This window comes from Lepidochelys kempii, chromosome 1, assembly GCF_965140265.1.
Source record: "Lepidochelys kempii isolate rLepKem1 chromosome 1, rLepKem1.hap2, whole genome shotgun sequence".
Classification (NCBI taxonomy): Eukaryota; Metazoa; Chordata; order Testudines; family Cheloniidae; genus Lepidochelys; species Lepidochelys kempii.
Genome location: NC_133256.1, coordinates 5606951 through 5629609, shown reverse-complemented (window position 1 = coordinate 5629609; position 22659 = coordinate 5606951). Strand labels below are relative to the sequence as shown.

Here is a 22659-nt window from a genome sequence, read left to right as displayed (position 1 = left end):
GCCTACTGGAGACTTGGCTAGACAGACTGTAGGTCTGATCCAGTCTGGCAGTGCCTACCTTCCTATTGGGGGCATAAATCCAAGACAACATTTTTGCTGATTTTCCCTTGAGGTCCTGAGAATCTCTCGACTTGCATTGAGAGCAGAAAGGTGTCTCGCTAACTATCACCTAGTCTCCTGTTCTATTTCTTTTCAGGAAGAAAAGTTCAAAAGTCCCCAGAACAGCCCAATACATTATGTCAGCTGTCAATGACACTAAATTCAACTCTGTAATGTTCCTTCTCACCGGGATACGTGGGCTGGAAGACATCCACCTCTGGATCTCAATCCCCTTCTGCTTCATGTATATTCTTTCAATCATAGGAAATTCAGTCATTCTGTTCATTATAAAAACAGATCCAAGCCTCCATGAGCCCATGTACATTTTCCTTTCCATGTTGGCCGTCACAGACCTTGCCTTATCCATAACCACCATACCGACGATACTGGGCATATACTTGTTTAACTCTAGGAGAATCAGCCTCGAGGCCTGTTTTGCCCAGATGTTCTTCATCCACTCGCTTTCAAAAATTGAGTCCTTTGTCCTCTTGTTGATGGCCTTTGACCGCTTCATAGCAATTTGTAACCCACTGAGATATACCTCCATCTTAACTCCACCGAGAATATCCAAGATGGGCCTGTTGGCTGTGGTGAGATCGGTGGCCCTAATACTCCCACTCCCCATTCTCCTGAAACAGTTCCGATACTGTCGAGACAACGTCCTCTCCCATTCCTACTGCCTACACCAGGACATCATGAAGGCGGCTTGTTCAGACTTCTCAGTGAACAGCATCTATGGCTTGTTTGTGAAAGTCATCACGGTTGGGTTGGACTCGTTCCTCATCTTCCTCTCTTATGTGATGATCCTCAAAACAGTGCTGAGTATCGCATCCCACAGCGAGTGCCTCAGGGCCCTGAACACCTGTGTCTCCCATCTCTGTGCTGTCGTGCTCTTCTACATATCCGACATTGGCCTGTCTTTGATACACAGATTTGGAAATAGCTCTACTCACTTGCTTCAGATTATCCTGGGCTACATCTACCTGCTGGTCCCGCCCCTGATGAACCCAATCGTGTACAGTGTGAAAAGCAAACACCTGCGTGAGAGGATAATCAGGGCATTTGTCAAGTGAAGGGTCAGTTCATCACCTGGCTCCAGTGCTGGTGACATGGGGGAGGAAAAACACGAGCGATGGGCATGGCCATGAATTCCATCTTGGATCCTCTGCCCATGAAGCCCTTTTCTCTGCCCCATCTCTTCTCTGAAGACCACACCTCTCCTATTCCCCTTTACCCGAGACTCTGCCCCCTTAGCCAGAGTCACGCCTTGCTAAGAGTTGCACAGGGAGCCAGAGCCACTGTGAGGTGCCCTACACCCTCTACATTTTATCCCCCAGGATGTACAAGTCAGGGAATGTGGAGAGTCTTGGGCTCCCCACCGCAACCTTTGCTCCCAGGCCAACTCTGAAAGTAGCCCGACTCTGGCTTGGCTCAGAGGCAGAGCCTTGGGGAAACTGGAGGAGCAAGAGGCTGTGCTTAGTGAGAAGATATAGGTCAGAGGATAGGGCTTCAGGGGAAAAAGGGGAGTAGGGTCTGAACCAATGCTGACTGCAGTAATCAGGACCGTGGGGGTGATTCTGAGTGCAGGAGAAGGCTGGGGCTGGAGGGTAAGAGATGTTGTGTTTTGGAGAAGACTAAAGAAATGCAACCCCACAAAGGGGGCTCTTGTTTTAAGTGTCCGAGGCTGACAGTAAGTGATTGTAAGGACCGTAGAGGGATGGGCAGGGTTCCTGCAGGGCCACCTCAGACGCCAAGGGGGAATTCTGGGGTTTTTCCATCCACAGGGACTTGGCCAAAGTGGGCTGTGCTCTTTGAAGTCATTACCAACGGGAAGATGTCATCCCAGCCCCCAGGCTGCTGTAAACTGTGCTGAGTCAGGGAGAAAACAGGCCAGTGAATCAAACCCCTGAAACAGCCCCATGGCCATGCCCACTCTATACAGCGCAGAGAGGAGATCTGCTGGCACAGCAGAATATGCAACCAGGCTTGTCACCACTCAGGTGTTTGGAAGGCTGGTCCTGTTGTCTGGGCACGGCTCTGCAACTCCAGACAGCTGCGTTTGATTCCCAGGCCATGTGTGACTGTGGACAAGCCATTGGATATCTCTGCACAGGTGGATAATATCCTTGCCCTGCCTCACAGCGGTGGTGGAAGGATATATACATCCGATGCAGTTCGATACTCTGAGACCCTAAGATCAGGTCTGTGTCAGGGTTCCACAGAGCAACACCTCTGACCTTTGTCTATAAAAGGCCTCTTACCACAACCTCCTGTGAGAGCTGGCTTCTGGGAAGCCCCATGACTCCAGCCCCTTAGTGTCTGTGGCAGATGTGGGGGTGACAGTGAAAGTTAAGTAGTGGATTTCTGAGGGAAATGTTGGAGTGTCCCAGGGAGGTTCAGCACAGTCACAGAATCAGTGACTGTAAGCCATTGAGGCTAAATGGGTCTCACTGCCAAACTGTGCATCAATGGCCATGGGGGCCTTCTCTTTGATTGTCTGGTTGAGAGAAAGCAGTCTGAGGGCAAAGGTCAGCTTCACACCTCGGCCCTGTAACACAGACGCGGCTGAGCACTATGGTTGCTGTGCCCAGGCTCATACAGGTTTCAGCAAAGGTTGCTTCCAACCGAAAAGGAAAGACAGATGGGACGATGCTCTAAGAGCCACAGGGAGACTAGGCTGGGTCCCAAGAGCTTCTTGTCTTCCCAAAAGAATGTAAGTTGGGCCAGTTCTGTTTGCTACTAAAGCTCCTCATTTCAAGGAGGCTGGGGGTGACTATGTAGCTCTGGTCACAAGTAAGAGTGTCAAGTGTCCATTCAGTGCTGCTGGGTGATAAGCTTTTATCATCGATGGGATGTTGTTCCCAGCTCAAACAGTGGGACAATTAAAAACATCAGAATTCAAGAACAGCCATAGTGGGTCAGACAAATGTTTCATCTAACCCAGTGTCCTGTCTTCCAATAGTGGCCAATGCCAGGTGCCCCAGAGGGAATGAACAGAATAGGGAATCATCAAGTGATCCTTCTCCTGTCGTCCACTGCCAGCTCTGGGAAACATAAGCATCCCTGCCCATCCTGGCTAATAGGCATTGAAGGACCTCTCCTCCACTAATTTATCTAGTTCTTTTTCGATCCCTGTTATAATCGTGGCCTTCACTAAATCCTCTGGCAAGGAGTTCCATAGGGTGGCTGTGTATTGTGTGAAGAAATACTTCCTTTTGTTGTTTTAAACCTGCTGCCTATTAGTTTCATTTGGTGACCCTAGTTCTTGTGTTATGAGAAGAAGTAAATAACATATCCCTGTGTACTTTCTCCACACCTGTTATTATTACATTGTGAGATTCCTCTCATGATAGGAAAGGATCTGGTTTACAGCATAAGGAGTCCATAAATAATGGTTTCACTGTGAAAGTCTTGAGCCTTCTAGGCCAGCATATATTCTTGTTGAGTGATTGGAAGCATTCAGAATAGCAACTTTCTTCAGTTGCATCCAAAATAGAAATTCACTCAAGACAATAAATGAAAGATTTATAGAAGTTAAGGAAAGAAGGGACCATTAGATTATCGAGTCTGATCTCCTGGACACTTTCTCCCAGTTTACCCCCATATTGAGCCCAATGACTTGTATCTGACTAAAGTATCACTTCTGTTCCTCTAAAGCGTATCTTTTAGGAAGGCATGTAATATTGGTTTGGAGATATCAGGAGAATCCACAACGTCCTTTGAGAGTTTGTTCCCCTGGTTAATGACCAACACAGTCAAAAATATGTGTGTCTCATTTCCAAATTTAATTTCTCAGGCTTCAGTTTCCAGCCACTGGTCCTTGTTATACTTTTTCCGGCAAGGTTAAAGAGCCCTTTAGTACCTGGTATTTCATTCCTGTAAAAGGGCTGGTAGACTATTATCAAGTCAGTTCTGAATCTTCCCGAGTTCGACTCACTACGTGCCAGTTTATACAGCCAAAGGTAAGTTGGAAGTGACCGAGGAGGCTGTATTAGTCAGTCCCAGGATGACTGTGGGCCACCAGTGTGCTGCAGGAGTGAACAAAGCAAATGAGATCCTAGAATGTGTGAGGCGAGATAGGGAAGTAGTAAGATCCTTATAACAGACACTGGTCACTTCCTCTGGCAAACTATGTAAAATTCTGGTCACGCGTATTACAGAAAGAAGAATTCAGACTGGAACAGGTGCAAAGAAGGGCTCCTAGGATGGTCAGGGCAAAGGAGGGCCTTTCTTTCGGAGGAAACTGGAAGAATTCGGCTGGTTCAGCATAAGACAAGCCTGTCATTAGACAGCACCTTTTGATGAGGGAGTTCTGGGCCCCTCCTGCAGCTCGGCAGTAAGAGGGAGAATCAGGACGTGGTTTCAGAGTGAAGGATGTGGAGAGTGTTGCCTCGGCAAACAGAGCCCTGCGGGGCTGCCCCTCACTTTGTTCCTGACCCTCACCTGCTCCATGATCAGTGAGAGCCGCTCTAGTGCTGGTGATAGACCTCACACTCTGCATCCAAATTTCCATTATCACCCAGTTTGAGGGTAGCTGGATCAGGGGGAGGAAGTTGTTTGGGTCCAACAGAGAGTTGTAGCTGGATTTGGGTCACGCCTCTTTCTATTCAGAATGTACATAGCCTTGCTGAACAAGTGATTGCATGTCTCTTGGCTGAAGAAGGGGAGAGAGTGAGTTGTGCCTCAGGTACCAAGTGGCTCTGCGAGCGAGTCACTGTAATCTCCGGAGGTCTGTGGTGTAACGGGGCTCTCCTAAGTATATTTTTAAATCTCATTATTTTGAACCATGTGATGATTTTCTGGGTTGTGGCTCATAGTTTTTGAATTGGGCTTGGCAATACTGCACAAGTAGTTCAAAAGATGTGAAGGGAAACTAGGAAAAGTCATAAAAATTAGGAACAATTTTTTAAAGTACCTCAGAAGCAGGAAGCCTGTCAAACAATGAGTGGGGCTGTCATAAATATAAAGGGAAGGGTAAACCCCTTTAAAATCCCTCCTGGCCACAGGAAAAATCCTCTCACCTGTAAAGGGTTAAGAAGCTAAAGGTAACCTCGCTGGCACCTGACCAAAATGACCAATGAGGAGACAAGATACTTTCAAAAGCTGGGAGGAGGGAGAAAAACAAAGGGTCTGTGTCTGTCTGTATCGTGCTTTGGCTGGGGATAGAACAGGAATGGAGTCTTCAAATTTATTACGTAATCTAGCTAGGTATGTGTTAGATTATGATTTCTTGAAATGGCTGAGAAAATAGCTGTGCTGAATAGAATGAATATTCCTGTCTGTGTGTCTTTTTTGTAATTTAAGGTTTTGCCTAGAGGGATTCTCTATGTTTTGAATCTAAATACCCTGTAAGGTATTTACCATCCTGATTTTACAGAGGTAATTCTTTTCTTTTTACTTCTATTAAAAGTCTTCTTGTAAGGAAACTGAATGCCTTTTTCATTGTTCTCAGATCCAAGGGTTTGGATCTATGGTCACCTATGCAAATTGGTGAGGATTTTTACCAAACCTTCCCCAGGAAGTGGGGTGCAAGGGGTGGGAGGATTTTGGGGGCAAAGACGTTTCCAAACTAGGTTTTTTCAGGAACCCAGATAAAGTTTGGTGGCGCCAGTGGAAGTCCAAGTGTAAAATAGTTTCTACCTTGGGGAAGTTTTAACCTAAGCTGGTAAAAGTAAGCTTAGGAGGCTTTCCTGCAGGTCCCCACATCTGTACCCTAGAGTTCAGAGTGGGGAAGGAACCATGACCGGGGGCACTGCATGACTGAGGTGCTAAAAGAGCACTGAAGGAAGATGAGGCCATTACGGAGAGGCTAAATGAATTCTTTGCATTGGTGTTCACTGCAGAGGATGTGAGGGAGATTCCCACACCTGAGTCCCTCTTTTTAGGAGACAAATTGAGTCCCACATCGAGGTGTCAGTAAAGGAGATTGTGATGCTACACCCCATATTGATGATAGTGGTATGATTATGACATGATTATGACATAATTATGATGCATCTGGTATAAGATAGGTCTTGTGATGTGTCACTGGAAATGTTAGGATTTGCTGAATATTATTATCCTATTTGTGTGCATGTTTCATTTTTCTACCTGAAGTTATCAACATGGACTATAAATCTGTATTTCAAATACCCGCCCCCAGCAGGTATTAATACATAATCTGGGTTAATTAGTAAATTAACAGTGATTTTAAGAAATACAGAAAGTAGGATTTAAGTGGTTCCAAGTAATAACAGAGAGAACAAAGAGAATTACCAAGCAAAATAAAACAAAGCATGCAAGTCTAAACCTAGTACAGTAAGCAAATGATTACAGATGAAATCTCACCCTCAGAGATGTTCCAGTAAGTTTCTTTGACAGACTAGCCTCCTTCTAGTCTGGGTCCAGCAATCACTCACACGCCTGTGGTTCCTGTCCTTTGTTGCAGTTTCTTTCAGGTATCCTTTGGGAGTGGAAAGGCTACCTCTTGAGCCAGCTGAAGACAAAATGGAGGGGTCTCCCACAGCCTTAAATAGATTTTCTCTTGTGCGTGGAAACCCCGTCTCTCTCCTATGCAGAATCCAGCTGCAAGCTGCAGTGTTGGAGTCACCTGGGCCATTCACATGTCCATGCATGACTCAGATCTTTACAGGTGGCAGCCATTGTTCACATGCTACCTTGAACATCACAAGTAGACTTCTTATGTTGATTGGAGTTTTCCAAGGTTCCATTCTCAATTAAGTGTTTCTTGATTGGGCACTTAACTTGCAAATTCCTTTCTTAAGAAGCTAACCAAATGCCTTACTAATGCTACTTAAAATCAAACAAGTACACAGCCACTATTCATAACTTCAAACACAATAATGACACATGCATACAAATAGGATGAATATGTTCAGTAGATCATAACCTTTACAGGGCTGTCTTACATGGCATACATAGAATCAAACATAATCCAGTTATGTATATTTACATTCATGAGCATATTTCCAGAAATAATTATAGGGGAAACATCAGAATGGTGCCACCAAGCACTCTGGGATACATACTCACAGTGCATCGCTCACGCTGTCGACAGTGGTGCCCCAAATGTGGACACAATCTGTTGACAGAGGGAGCAAATGTAGACTCGCTTTGGCGACTTTGCTTTTTTCGTGTCAACATAAGTTTCATTGACAAAACTTGATAGTGTAGACAAGCCCTTTGTAAATGCTGCTGACTGCCTTGGTCTCCATCCCCCAGTGAGCTGTCCTCCCTCACCAGCCCCTCTACCATTGCTCCAGACCTTAAACACTGTCTGAACCTCTCTCTACAGCCTGGAGATCAGTAGCTCATGTTGTGTCAGATGTAAGGGTCCAGCAAGGAATAGGTGGCCCATGTTTTTCATCTCCCAGGTCAGCAGCACTGGAGCCAGCATTGACCTTTCACTTGACAAACACTCTGATTATCCTCCCACGAAGGTGTTTGCTATTCACACTGTACACGATCGGGTTCATCAGGGGAGGGACGAGGAGGTAGATGTAGCCCAAGACAATCTGTAGTAAGGGAGAAGAGCCCTTCCCCAATCTGTGTATCAAAGACAAGCCGATCTCTGGTGTGTAGAAGAGTAGGATGGCACAGAGGTGCGAGACGCAGGTGTTCAGGGCCCTGAGGCACTCCGAGTGGGATGCAACACTCAGCACCGTTTTGAGGATCATCACATAAGAGAGGAAGATGAGCAGTGAATCCAACCCCATGATGGAGACCATAAGAAAAAGCCATAGATGTAGTTGACTGTGATATCCGAACAAGCCAGCGTCATGACATCCTGGTGCAGGCAGTAGGAATGGGAGAGGACATTGACTCGACAGTATTGGAACCGTTTCAGGAGAAAGGGGAATGGGGATGATACGGCCACCCCTCTTAGCACACATACCAGTCCCATCTTGAATATTCTCGGCAGGGTTAAGATGGAAGCATATCTCAGTGGGTTAGAGATTGCTACAAAGCGGTCAAATGCCATCAACAAGAGTATGGAGGATTCAATGATTGCAAATGAGTGGATGAAGAACAGCTGGGCAAAACAGGCATCGAGGCTAACCTCCCTAGAGTTAAACAAGTACACACCCAGTATTGTCGGTGTGGTGGATATCGATAAGCCAAGGTCCGTGAAGGCTAATATGGAAAGGAAAATGTACATGGGCTCATGGAGGCTTGGATCTGTTTTTATAATGAAGAGAATGGTTGAATTTCCCAATATTGAAAAAACATAAATGAAGCAGAAGGCGATAGAGATCCAGAGATGGGCCTCTTCCTGCCCAGGTATCCCAGTGAGAAGGAACATTGCAGAGTTGAGTTTGGTGTCATTGACAGCTGACATAATGTACAGGACAGGTCCCAGGAGTTTTGGACTTTCCTTCCTGAAAGGAAAAACAACAGTGACAAGGTGATATTTAATGAGACATCATTCTGCTCTCTGTGGAATCCTAGAGACTCCCAGTATCTCAAGGAAGATCAGCAAAAACATAGTCTTGGATTTACACCACAGATAAGAAGATAGGCACTGCCAGACTGGACCTGCAGTCCATCTAGCTCAGTATCCAGTGACCAGTTCTCGATGCTTCAGTGGAAGGTGGAAGAAGCCCTATAATAGGCAGCTATGAGATGACCTGCTCCCAGGAGAAGGTTCCCTCGACACCCACTAGTAAGACATATTTTGTGATATAAATCAAGAAGTTTGTGGGCACTTCCAAAACTTTTTAAAACAATTCTCAATACTGGAATTGTATTTTCTTGTTACCCATATACACACCCAGTCACTCTTTGAAAGGGTCTAAACTCTTTGCCTCATTGATAGCTTGTGGCTATGAGTTCTGCAGCCTAATTGAACGCTGTTATTTTACAGTTGTGACCTTCGCACAGACACCCCTTCTGGCTCTTAACTTAAATCAGTATGGCCCATTGTATCATGACATGTATGGAAACACATGGTAAGTCCATGGTGAAAATGGTCATTGTATTTATCTGCCCTGCATAGAAGCTATTCATAAACGTGTTTCATTGCCTTATTATATATATATATATATATATATATATATATATATATATTGTATATATTTTCACCTCCTGAGAGTCCAAATTATGCCACTGTCTCTTAAGGTACATGGGATAAATTCTTAGGGCCAGGATCTTACTTCAATAATAGTGACTTCAAATGTATCACTCTTGATTTAAATGTGTAAATTTGATCAGAACTGGGAACTATCAATTTTCCCTTACCAAATGCTTCCGGTAATACAATCTGAGCCCCAAGAATCCCTCCAAGAGAAGCTGAAGTGCTTTGCCTGAATAGTGTTGCCTGAATCCAGAGATGTGGATCTTCCTACAGCCTTCTCTTCATCCTCATAGGACCTGCATCCTCTCCCCATGCAAGGGATTGTAGTTATCTGGCAAGTTATAAGCTAACATGGACAGTTACTTCTGCTGGATGGGGGAGGGGTTGGCGTCAGACATGGGTGACGTGTGCAAACACTAGGATTCCCCTAATATCCAATCAAGTGTCCAAGTTACTTCTTCCATGCTCACGTAAGAGGTGATATTTGTAAATTTCATACAACCCCTATAACACTCCTCTTTCCTGCACCTCAGCTCTCTACTACTGAAAGAGAGATTTGCAGAGGGATTGTGTACATGACCCTGAATGTAAGTGTTAGAAACAGCTTCTGGTCAGTTTGATTTGTAATATCTGTATTACAATGAGAAGTTTTAGCATAACATTTACACATCTGTACTTTCATACACACAATGTTTCACGAGGAGGGTGGTAAAGCACTGGCATGGGTTACCTAGGGAGGTGGTAGAATCTCCTTCCTTAGAGGTTTTAAAGGTCAGGCTTGACAAAGCCCTGGCTGGCATGATTTAGTTGGGGATTGGTCCTGCTTTGAGCAGGGATGGGACTAGATGACCTCCTGAGGTCTCTTCCAACCCTAATATTCTATGATTTCTGAGGATACAGTGGGACTTAAAATTGGGCATCTGTCATCTGGATTTCTTCAGAATCTGAAAAGATTGCAGTGTCTCAACCCTCATTCAGTCGCTTGTCAGCAAATAAAAGTCTAGTAGCTCCCCTGTCCCTTGGTTAATAGCTGACTGGGTCTCCTCAGGTTCAGTTCTGTCAGTCTGCAGCCTGTACCCGGGGAATCTGCAGCTCTGAATTCCTGCATTCACAAGTGAGCCAGACAATAAAACCTTTCAAAATGCATTTGCTGAATAAAATTCCAGGAGCAAATAAACCTGAGGTGATTTGGGAACTAGTCACTGATAATCGTTGGGATCTCCTCTCACTGAGCCCCAGGCAGGACTGGGCCCAGAGCACACGGCATCTCTAGAAATAGGACCCCTTGAGAAATCCTGATGTAGGGCATGGGAATTGTCATAGTCTGAGCTCACTTTGAATGTCAGATTTCTGTGTAGCTTGAATAGCCCACCGTGGAGCACGGTTCCCAAGCTTCCTAGCGTTGCCTGTCTTCCAAACCACTCACTGAGTCACCCGACAGCCCCGCTGTGTCCTCTGCCACTGCACAGAACATCTGCCAATGGAAACAGCTTCCAGCCTTTCCCCTCCACTTCATGTTTTAAAGTCAGTGAAACCTGCCAACATACCCAATTCCTGCTAGAAGGGAGCCGCTGACACCCGAGGTCTTCACCCTAAAGGACAAGGAGTCATCGGAGCGTTTGCATCAGCAGCAGGCAGTCTCTGTTCAGATAGGGAGGCAACTGTCTTTATGAAGCCTGCCGGCACAGTCCCTCGGGGGCCTCTTGGCCATCAGGGAATGTCAGCTGCCTGGCTTTGTACGCAGCAGCTTTAACCCCTGGCATGACCAATTGGAAACTGCCGGAGGCCAATTCACAGGGGACGCCCAGTGATGCTGCCCAACTGGACGGCAGCTCCAGCCCTGCCACAGGCTCTATTCCTGGAATCCGGGCTTGTTGTTACCAGTGGGGGACATAGAGTTAGTTGGGCCCCCCATGCGTCGCTTTATCTTTGGGTCCTCCCCCCGTTTGGGACCCAGCCAAGAAAAGAACATTCTCTCTTACCTGCCCCTCCCATTTTTCATTCTGTTTTTCTTCCTCCTCCTCCTCTGTTATAAGTAATAAGAAGTAAATGAAAATAAAGTGAGGTAGCTTGATTGGCACAGGGGGTGGGGGTGTGGGAGGGGGTGTGGGTGCAGGGTGCAGGCTCTGACCTGGGGCAGGGGGTTGGGGTGTGGGAAGAGGTGTAGGGGTTGGTCTCCGGGAGGATGTTTGGGTGTGGGGTCAGGCTTTGGCCTGGGGCAGGGGGTTGAGGTATGGGACGGGGTGTGCGAGGGCTCAGGTTCTGGGAGGACGTTTGAGTGCGGAGTGCAGGGTCTGGCCTGGGGCAAGGGGGTTGGGGTATGGGAGGGGGGGTGGGTGCAGTGTGCAGGCTCTGGCCTGGGTTAGGGGGTTGGGGTATGGGAGGGGGCGTGGGGGGTCGGGTTCTGGGAGGATGTTTGGGTGCAGGATCTGGGCTGTGGCAGGGGCTGGGGGTGCAGGAGTGGGTGAGGAGTGTGGGCTCTGAAGAAGTTTGGGTGCGGTAGTGGTGCGGGCTCTGGGCTGGGGAACGGGGCTGTGGTGTGGAATGGGGTGGGGGAACGGGCTCTGGGAGGAAGTTTGGGTGACGGGTGTGGGTTCTGGGCTGGGCCAGGGCCTCGCGGTGCGGGAGGGGGTCAGGAGCGTGGCACTTACCTCGGGTGGCGCGGCTCCCAAAGTGACTGGCATTCACACCCCCCTGGCAGCAGCTTCTAGGCTGGGGCGGTTGGCGGCAGGCGCCACCCCAGTAGCTCCCAATGGCAGATGTTCCAGGCCAATAGGAGCTGTGAAGTCTGTGCTCGTGGTGAGGGCAGCACACAGTGACACCCGCCCACCCCCAGGGGCTGGAGGGACATACCCGCCACTTCTGGGAGCGGGATGGATGTAAAGAGGCAGAGTGGGGAGGGAGCTGCCGTCGCCCTGTGTGATATTATTGACATAAACTGTGACCATATAGATCATTGTTGCAACCACTGTTATATATTTGCAGCAAATATTGTACAAAGGTTGTCATATGAGGGGTCTATGAAAAGGTTATGATTTGCTGGTTAGGATTATGCTATCTGTATGTGTGTATCATTTTGTAGTTGAAGTTATGAATATTGGCTATGTACTTGTATCTCAATGTGTCGCATAAGTGAAGCATTTGGTCTGCTTCTTGAGAAGGGACTCTGCAGACTAAGTGCCCAATCAAGAAACACTTAACTCACAATGGACTTTGAGGGACTCCGAAGCACATCTGAGTTTTGCTGGGAACGTTCAAACTATCATGTAAACAATGGCATTGGCCTGCAAAGAACTGAGTCATGCATGGACATGTGACTCCAAACTCCATCTTGCTGCTGTGATTTCCACAGTAAGAACAAAGGGGTGTCCTTCTACATGGCAGAGAATATAAAAGGCCCTGGAAATTCCTCCATTTTGTCTTCAATCCTGCTTCTTGCCTCTGGAGGAACTGTGCTACAAACTGAAGCTCTGAAGAATGGACTGAAAGACCCATCCCAGCTGTGGATGGACTCCAGAGACTTGATGTGAACCTGCAGTTTATTCCATCACTGCTGCAAGCCTGAACCAAGAACTGTCTGTAATTGATTCCATTTTATCAATTTTAGCTCTTATCTATGAATTTTTTTTATGAATAAATCTATAGATTTTAGATTCTAAAGAATTGGCAACAGCGTGGTTTGTGGGTAAGATCTGACTTGTATATTGACCTGGGTCTGAGGCTTGTTCCTTTGGGATCGGGGGAACCTTTTTTTCTTTTACGGGAGCATTATTTTTCATAACCATTCACTCCCATAATAAGTGGCACTGGTGGTGATACTGGGAAACTGGAGTGTCTAAGGGAATTGCTTGTGTGACTTCAGGTTAGCCAGTGGGGTAAAACCAAAGTCCTCTCTGTTTGCTGGTTTGGCGTGCCTTATATGTAAAGGACCTCCAGATTTGGGCTGTGACTGCTCTGCTCGAAGCAATTTGTCCCGAATTGACACTCTCAGTTGAGTCCTGGCAGAGACAACATCGTTACACCCCGGCCTGCTGTGCGGCTGCTGGAAATCTCTGTGTGCCCCTGGAGGGGAGCGGGGGAGTGGGTCTGCGGGGCAGGGGAACACATAGAAATGCCTCCTGTGACGGGTTGGATCACAGAAACCCCCTGAGAGGTGCCACCTGATGTGCCAAGTCGACTTCTGCTCCTGCTTTCCTGCCCTGGCAGCTGAGGACTTCAGTGCCCTGCATAGTTTGAGCCAAACCTCCTAGCCAGCTGCAAACTCAGACCCAGGCCTGAATTACATCCCCTAACAGCTGTAGGCTTATCTGAAAGCAATTTAAGACGTGTTCCTGCCTTTAACACTCAGATGCCCAAGTTCCAATGGGGACCAAACCCTAAAAAAATCCGCTTTACCCTGTATAAAGCTTATACAGGGTAAATTCATAGATTGTTTGCCCTCTTAAACACTGATGAACAGATATGTACAGCTGTTTGCCCCCGCCCCCAGGTATTAATACATACTCTGGGTTAATTAGTAAGTAAAAAGTGATCTTATTAAATACAGAAAGTAGGATTTAAGTGGTTCCAAGTAGTAACAGACAGAAAAAAGTGAATTACCAAGCAAAATAAAATAAAATAGGCAAGTCTGTGTCGAATCAAACAGAATACAGACAAAAACCTCAGCAGTTCCCAAAAGCTCTCTTTTACAGACCAGCCTCCTTCTCGTCTGGGTCCAGGAAGCTCTCACAGCCCCTGTAGTTACTGTCCTTTATTCCAGTTTCATTCAAGTATCCTTTGGGGTGGAGACGCTATGTCCTTAGCCAGCTGAATACAAAATGGAGGAGTCTCCCATGGGCTTAACTAGACTTTCTCTTGTGGGTGGAGACCCCCTCCTCTAGCATATGCACAGTCCAGCTCCAAGATGGAGTTCTGGAGTCACCTGGGCCAGTCACAGGTCCATGCGTGACTCTCAGTTTTTACAGGCAGTAGCCATGGCCCACATGGCATCTTGAATATCTCCAGGAAGACTTCTTATTTGGACTGGAGCCTTCCAAGATGCATTGTTCCTTAAATGCTTCTTGATTGGGCACTTAACTTTGCGAATTCCTTTCTCCAGGGACTGACCAAATGCTCTACTAAGGTTATTTAGAAATCAAGCCAGTACAAGGCCAATATTGATAACTTCGAATACAGAAATGAGACATGCATACAAATAGGATTAATAGATTCAGTAGATTATTACCTTAACATAGATATATTACATGGCATACATAGCATAGAATATATTCAAGTTATGTCATATATATTTATAAGCATATTTCCATAAAGTCTTAAGGGGGGCACCGTCAGATCTCCCACTCCACTCCAGGGGTGCACAGAGACGTGCCAGCAGTCGGCTGCTACTGGGCTTGCCATGGAGCCACCAACCACAGCATGCAAGCAGGCTGCCTGTCTGAGGCCTGCTGTGCGTCCAGCCAGGACTCGGGGACAGGTTGTCAGATGAGATTTCTCCTGCATTTTGTGATCCCCTCCTGTTGTTGCGGGATCCATGTCACCATACGGTTTGTTTCATGGTTAATGCACTCCTGGTCATCACTCTTCATATGGTTCCGATTAGTCACATGCCTACCTCGGGGTGGCCAAGTGGTACTGATGATGCTGCCAGAGGTGTGATGGTGCTGAAATAAACTAAAATAGAATAATAATATGGGACCTGATTTCTCCCCGTCAGTCCCCTTTCCTGCATTACAAACCCAGGGTGCAGGCCATGGAAGGGAAATTCCAAACAAGGCTCCGTACAAGGAAATTTCCATCGGATTGGTCTGTGGAGGGCTTTCCTTCCCTTCTTCCTGTGCTACCAGGGCGTGTCAGAGCAGCCACTGCCCGCAGGATCCGCTGAAGGGGTTGTACAGGGTGGAGGGGGCTGCACAGAGATGGGAGGGCTGGGGAGAATAGCTGAGGGGCACAATACCCCAGCCATAGACTGGTCAGGAGGTTCTGACATTTCCATACCCAGAGTGCAGCCCGAGACTCTGTCAGTGCAACCTTCATTGACGTTATAAGGACCAGGCAGGTGAAAAGCCTCCAATTTCTCTTGGGGTTCCAGGAAGCTGCAGCTGGGCAGCATCATGGCAGCTGAGCTTTTTCATAGAAAAATGATCCGTTTCCTATGAAAACTCCTCCTGAATAAATGGATGAAAGGGGAACATTTCAGTTTGAATCTCAGTTATTTACGGTGTCTGTTTTCCAGCCCAGCATCAGCCTCTCTCCTTTGTGCTATAGGATACACCCCAGGGTGGCAGCACTCCCACATTGGGCAGTCCTTTAGGGTGACCATATTTCCTAAGGTGAAAACAGCAGACACCCAGCTGCTCGCCAGAGGCCACCCCCGTCCCTTCCTGTGCAAGGCTGTCTCCTGTGGCTGGAACCCTGCCTCCCTGCCTCCAACTCTGCCTACCCCATGCGGGGAGCTGGCGTCTCCATTCGTCTCCAACGAACATTCCTCTGCTCCCCACCGTTTTGACAGGAACAGACGTTTCTCCTGTTAGCACTTTCGAAGTCAGCAAGAGCATACAGGACAAAAGCCACTTTGGGAAAAAAATGTCAGGTCAGCTGTGACAGGACTTAACTAAGGGACTGTACAAGCCAAAACGGGACCAATGGGCACCCTACCACACACTCAGATGTGAAATTGCAGAACTATTAACAATGGTTTGGAACCTATCACTTAGCCTCTGTACCAAAAGACTGGAGGGTAGCTAATTTTGATGGCAATTTTTAAAAAGGGCTTCAGGGGTGATCTAAGCAATTACAGGCTGGTAAGACTAATTTCAGAAGTGGGCAAACTGGTTGAAACTGTAGTAAAGAACAAAATTGTTAGACATTTAGATGAATATAATTTGGGGAGGAAGAGTCAACATGTGTTTTGTAAAGGGAAATCATGCCTCACCAATCTATGAGAATTATCATAGACTCATAGAATATTAGGGTTGGAAGAGACTCAGGAGGTTGTCTAGACAATCCCCTGCTCAAAGCTGCACCAACACCAACTAAATCATGCCAGCCAGGGCTTTGTCAAGCCAGGCCTTAAAAACCTCCAAGGATGGAGATTCCACCAGCTCTCTAGGTAACCCATGCCAGTGCTTTACCTCCCTCCGAGTGAAATAGTGTTTACTAATATCCAACCTAGACCTCCCCAACTGCAACTTGAGACCATTCCTTCTTGTTCTGTCAGCTGCCACCACTGAGAACAGCCGAGCTCCATCCTGTTTGGAACCCCCCTTCAGGTAGTTGAAGGCTGCTATCAAATGCCCCCTCACTCTTCTCTTCTCTTCTCTTCTCTTCTCTTCTCTTCTCTTCTCTTCTCTTCTCTTCTCTTCTCCAGACTAAATAACCCCAGTTCCCTCAGCCTCTCCTCATAAGTCATGTGCCCCAGCCCCCTGATAATTTTCATTGCCCTCCTCTGGACACTCTTCAATTTGTCCACTTCCCTTCTGTAGTGGGGGGACCAAAACTGGAGGCCGTACTCCAGGTGCAGTCTCACCAGTGCCGAATAGAGGGGAATAATCACTTCCCTTGATCTGCTGGCAATGCTCTGACTAATAAAGCCCAATGGTCCTTGGCCTTCTTGGCTACAAGGGCACAATACACCAGGTGTGGCCTCACCAGGGCTGAGTACTCAGCACTCAGGGATAAACAGTGATGACAAGCCCGGAGTCCAGGAGCAGAGCCTGCAGCAGGGCGGGCACTGCAGTCCAGTTGGGTAGCATCTCCACAAAGCCCCTGTGATTTGGCCTCCTGCAGTTTGCCATTGGCCATGACGGGGTTAAAGCTGATGCGCATGAAACCAAGCAGCTGAGGTTCCCTGATGGCCAAGTGGCCCCCAGGTGACTGTGCTGCCATGCTTCATAAAGACACCTGCATCCCTGAGACTGCCTGCCGCCTGTGCCACCTCTCCGATGACTCCGTGTCCTTTTGGGTGAAGACCTCTGGTGTCAGCAGCTCCACGCCGAGCAGGAACTGGGTACATTGGCAGGTTTCAATGTCTTTAAAACGTGAAGTGAAGAGGAAGGCTGGAAACTGTTTCCATTGGCAGATGTTCTGCGGCAGAGGACTCAGCGGGGCTGTCGGGGTGACTCAGTGAGGGGGCTGAAGGGCAGACAGCGCTAGATAGCTTGGGAACCCCTCCCCCACATCTGCTCAATTTTAATTTAATGTAATTTAATTTAATTTGATTAATAATATTAATACTAATTAATTACAAATATTAATAGTATGGATTTTAGGCTTGCCAATCTGTTTGATCAGAAGATAAAAGTTCTTGTTCTAAATCAGGCTCCACAGAATTTACAAAGGATTCTTGGGGTATGACAGGAAGCTCACGCTGAGACAGATATAGCCTTAAAGACTTTTTCTTAAAATCAATAATAGTAAGTCAATACTCAGAGTTTCAAAGTTACAATTGCATTACTGCTATTCAAAAGATACATTTGATAATATGGTATTATATGCAACAAAGCTTTGGTTAATATACTCACACCCTTCCTTGATAACCTGGTGGTAAGAGACACAGGAACAGCTTTGCGGTTCAGGTTTCTCAATTCTTGAGTGAGGGATGCAGTGAGTAGAAGACACATATTCTATGAGCTATTGAAGCGAACTTAGGGTTTACTTGACTAACTTAAACTTAAAATCAAAACCTAATTAACAAAGAATAAAAACTTAGGGAAACCAAGCTTCGCCTATTTCCTTTGAAACTTAAAGTTTAAGAAGAACAAGTATAGCCTAATAATAGTAGCAGTCATTGCAGATCGATAGAATAGATAGAGAGAGATAGAGTAGAAATTGAATAAGTAAGAATAGAAAATGGAGTACTCTGTCGAGGTGGGTCACCTCTTTTTTGGGCAAATTGCTGGAAATCCTTCCTCCTATGCCCAAATTTCATTCCTCACCCACAAAATGTTAGGGCATATTTCCATTTTCTGACTGGCTGGGGGCTCCAGCATTTCTATACTGTAGCTATCCCTCAGAGTTACAGGGCTACCAGTATCTCTGTCCCCGCTCTGGTCTTTGAGTGCCAGATGTCAGGCCTTGTAGTCTTCCCTCTCATGGGGTGGAATTCCACGATTCTCCCACCCTCAGACTAGGCTCTGGGCTACAACACACTGTGGGTCGACTGTGCTTGGCGAGCGGGTCCGAGTGTCTGTGGTTCTCCCTTCTGGGAGTCTGTGTCCAGTGGTGAGACGAGTGACCAGCCAGCCTTCAAGAACGAAAATACTGTTGAATCCGAACAGCAGGAAGAAAGTGGAACATGGGTGAATCAGAGGGTTTTAAAACAGCAATCTGTACAGATCTCTGACCCCAAATCCTTCTGCTCTGACGGGGACCCAGACAGGCTGAGGACCTTCAGACTTCCCAGCAGTGTCTGTGCCTGTCAGTCTGAAGAGATTCTCACAACAGCTGCCCCACCTCTGGACAGACTGACAGAACTGGCAAAACAAGCTGTGGAATGCGGCTGGAACTCAGAAACGGGCTCTTCCCAGCTTCTAGCTTCTCTTGACCTCCCTGGGGTGGGGACTGAGTGATGGCTTTTCCTGAGCTATTGCTTCCCTTCTTGCTTGTTTTCCAGCAGCCTGCTATGAAACTAGGAAGATCCATATTGGTTTCACCCAATAGAGCCATAATATAAACATCCCAAATGTTTACACAGTATAGCTCTGCAGCAAACATCCCAAGAACTGGGTTTAACATACACATTCATTATGGCAGCTCAGCTCCATGTCTGTCACAATGCTGTTCCCAGATGCCACATAGTTTATGAATACAGGACAGAGACAGTCAAAGTGCAAGCGAGAAAGAGAGCAATGAACTACTTTCACATGGGAAATGAAGTTCCATTTCCATGAATACTCATGCATTTGACTTTCAAATCCACTTCCTGCAAACCCTCATCATGGATGAATAACCGGTGCTGGGGTTACTATGTACGAGTGAGTCAGAGCTCAGGGAATGAATATTTTCTATCCTGACTCCAAGGCTTGTTACCACTCTGGATATGGGCTACAGACTGACAGAAGAGAACCTGAGGAGAACCAGTCAGCTATTGACCCAGGGACAGAGGAGCTTCTCGCCTTCTGGTTGCTGACAAGGGACTGAATGAGGGCGGAGACACTGATCTTTTCAGATTCTGAAGAAATCGAGATGACAATCCCTATATTTTAAGTCCCACTGTAAGTCCCATCTGCAAACTTTGCCACCTCACTGTTTACCCCTTTCTCCAGATCATTTATAAAGAAGTTGAATAAGATTGGTCGTAGGACTGACCCTTGGGGAACACCACTCGTTATCCCTCTCTATTCAGAAAATTTAACATTTATTACAGTACTGAGTATTTTTGAAAAAAATGGCTTAGATTCATATATATTTAGGTCAAAAGGGACAATTATGATCATCTCGTGTGACCTCCTGCACAATGTAGGCCACAGAATTTCACTCACCACTCCTGCAAAAAACCTCTCACCTATGTCTGAGCTATCGAAGTCCTCAAATCGTGGTTTAAAGACATCAAGGAGCAGAGAATCCTCCAGCAAGTGACCTGTGCCCCATGCTGTAGAGGAAGGTGAAAAACCTCCAGGGCCTCTTCCAATCTGACCTGGAGGAAAATTCCTTCCTGACCCCAAACATGGTGATCAGCTAAACCCTGAGCATAAGAGCAAGATTCACCAGCCAGGTACTATAGAAAATTCTTTCCTGGGTTTCTCAGATCCCACCCCATCTAATATCCCATCACAGGCCATTGGGTCTATTTACCATGAATATTTAATTACCAAAAGCATGCTATCCCATCATACCATCTCCTCCATAAACTTATCGAGTTTAATCTTAAAGCCAGACAGACCTTTTGCCCCCACTACTTCCCTTGGAAGGCTATTCCAAAACTTTACTCCTCTGATGGTTAGAAACCTTTGTCTAATTTCAAGTCTAAACTTCCTGGTGACCAGTTATATCCATTTGTTCTTGGGTCCACATTGGTACTGATCTTAAATAATTCTTCTCCCTCTCCGGTATTTATCCCTCTGATATATTTATAGAGAGCAATCATATCTCCCCTCAACCTTCTTTTAGTTAGGCGAAAGAAGCCAAGCTCCTTGAGTCTCCTTTCATAAGACAAGTTTTCCATTCCTCGGATCATCCTAGTAGCCTTTCTCTGTACCTGTTCCAGTTTGAATTCATCCTTCTTAAACATGGGTGACCAGAACTTCACACAGTATTCCAGGTGAGGTCTCACCAGTGCCTTGTATAACGATACTAAAACCTCCTTATCCCTACTGGAAATACCTCTCCTGATGCATCCCAAGATCCCGTGAGCTTTTTTCACGGCCATATGATATTGGCGGCTCATAGTCATCCTATGATCAACCAAAACTTCAAGGTCCTTCTCCTTCTCCGTTACTTCTAATTGATGAGTCCCCAGCTTGTAACAAAAATTCTTGTTATTAATCCCTAAATGCATGACCCTACATTTCTCACTATTCAATTTCATCCTATTACTATTACTCCAGTTTACAAGGTTATACAGATCCTCCCATAGGATATCCCCGTCCTTCTCTAAATTGACAATACCTCCCATTTTTGTATCATCCACAAACTTTATTAGCACACTCCCACTTTTTGTGCCAAGGTCAGTAATAAAAAGGTTAAATAAGATTGGTCCCCAAACCCATCCTTGAGGAACTCCACTGGTAACCTCCCTCCAGCCTGACAGTTCATCTTTCAGTAGGACCCTTTGTAGTCTCCCCTTTAACCAATTCCTTATCCACCTTTCAATTTTCCTATTGATCCCCATCTTATCCAATTTAGCTAATAATTCCCTATGTGGCACGGTATCAAACGCCTTACTGAAATCTAGGTAAATTAGATCCACTGAGTTTCCTTTGTCTAAAAAATGTGTTACTTTCTCAAAGAAGGAGATCAGGTTGGTTTGGCACGATCTACCTTTTGTAAAACCATGTTGTATTTTGTCCCATTTACCATTGACTTCAATGTCCTTAACTTCAAAATTTTCTCCAAGACCTTGCATACTACAGATGTAAGTATTCTAAACCTTCCTGATTTACATGACAAAATATGTCTAACTAGTGGACGTCAGGGAGAAACTTTCCCTGGGATCAGAGTATCCCTTAGGTCCCTATTGCAGGGCTTCTTCCACCTTCCTTTGCAGCATCTCGTAATGCCTACTGGAGACTTGGCTAGAAAGACTGTCGGTCTGATCCAGTCTGGCAGTGCCTACCTTCCTATTGGGGGCATAAATCCATGACAATGTTTTTGCTGATTTTCCCTTGAGGTCCTGAGAATCTCTTGACTTGCACTGAGAGCAGAAATATTTCTCGCTAACTATCACCTAGTCTCCTGTTCTATTTCTTTTCAGGAAGAAAAGTCCAAAGTCCCCAGACCTGCCCAGTCCATTGTGTCAGTGTCAATGACACTAAATTCAACTCTGTAATGTTCCTTCTCACCAGGATACCTGGGCTGGAAGACATTCACCTCTGGATCTCTATCCCCTTCTGCTTCATGTATGTTCTTTCAATCGTAGGAAATTCAGTCATTCTGTGCATTATAAACACAGATCCAAGACTCCGTGAGCCCATGTACATTTTCCTTTCCATGTTGGCCGTCACAGACCTTGCCTTATCCATTGTCACCATACCAACGATACTGGGCATATACTTGTTTAACTCTAGGAGAATCAGCCACGAGGCCTGTTTTGCCCAGATGTTCCTCATCCACTCACTTTCAAAAATTGAGTCCTTTGTCCTCTTGTTGATGGCCTTTGACCGCTTCATCGCAATTTATAACGCACAGAGATATACCTCCATCTTAACTCCACCGAGAATATCCAAGATGGGCCTGGTGGCTGTGGTAAGATCGGTGGCCCTAATACTCCCACTCCCCATTCTCCTGAAACGATTCTGATACTGTCGAGACAATGTCCTCTCCCATTCCTACTGCCTGCACCCGGACATCATGAAGGCGGCTTGTTCAGACACCTCAGTGAACAGCATCTATGGCTTGTTTGTTAAAGTCATCATGGTTGGGTTGGACTCGTTCCTCATCTTATAGATTCATAGATTCATAGATATTTAGGTCAGAAGGGACCATTATGATCATCTAGTCTGACTTCCTGCACAATGCAGGCCACAGAATTTCACCCACCACTCTTCCTCTCTTATGTGATGATCCTCAAAACAGTGCTGAGTATCGCATCCCACAGAGAGTGCCTCAGGGCCCTGAACACCTGTGTCTCCCATCTCTGCGCTGTCGTGCTCTTCTACATATCAGACATTGGCCTGTCTTTGATACACAGATTTGGAAATAGCTCTACTTACTTGCTTCAGATTATCCTGGGTTACATCTGCCTGCTGGTCCCGCCCCTGATGAACCCAATTGTGTACAGTGTGAAAAGCAAACACCTGCGTGAGAGGATGATCAGGGCATTTGTCCAGTGA

General features: G+C 46.3%; 1 protein-coding gene and 2 pseudogenes across 1 annotated transcript; 2 read left to right on the top strand and 1 right to left on the bottom strand.

Moving 5' to 3' along the window:
* The first annotated feature begins 236 nt into the window (after window positions 1-236).
* LOC140897462 (olfactory receptor 51G2-like) lies at window positions 237-1172 on the top strand. Its single transcript, XM_073310218.1, has one exon. The coding sequence runs from the start codon at window positions 237-239 to the stop codon at window positions 1170-1172; it is 936 nt and encodes a 311-aa protein (XP_073166319.1).
* Window positions 1173-7502: 6330 nt separating this feature from the next.
* LOC140897410 (olfactory receptor 51G2-like) lies at window positions 7503-8437 on the bottom strand (annotated as a pseudogene).
* Window positions 8438-17021: 8584 nt separating this feature from the next.
* Window positions 17022-22659, top strand: LOC140905605 (olfactory receptor 51G2-like; annotated as a pseudogene).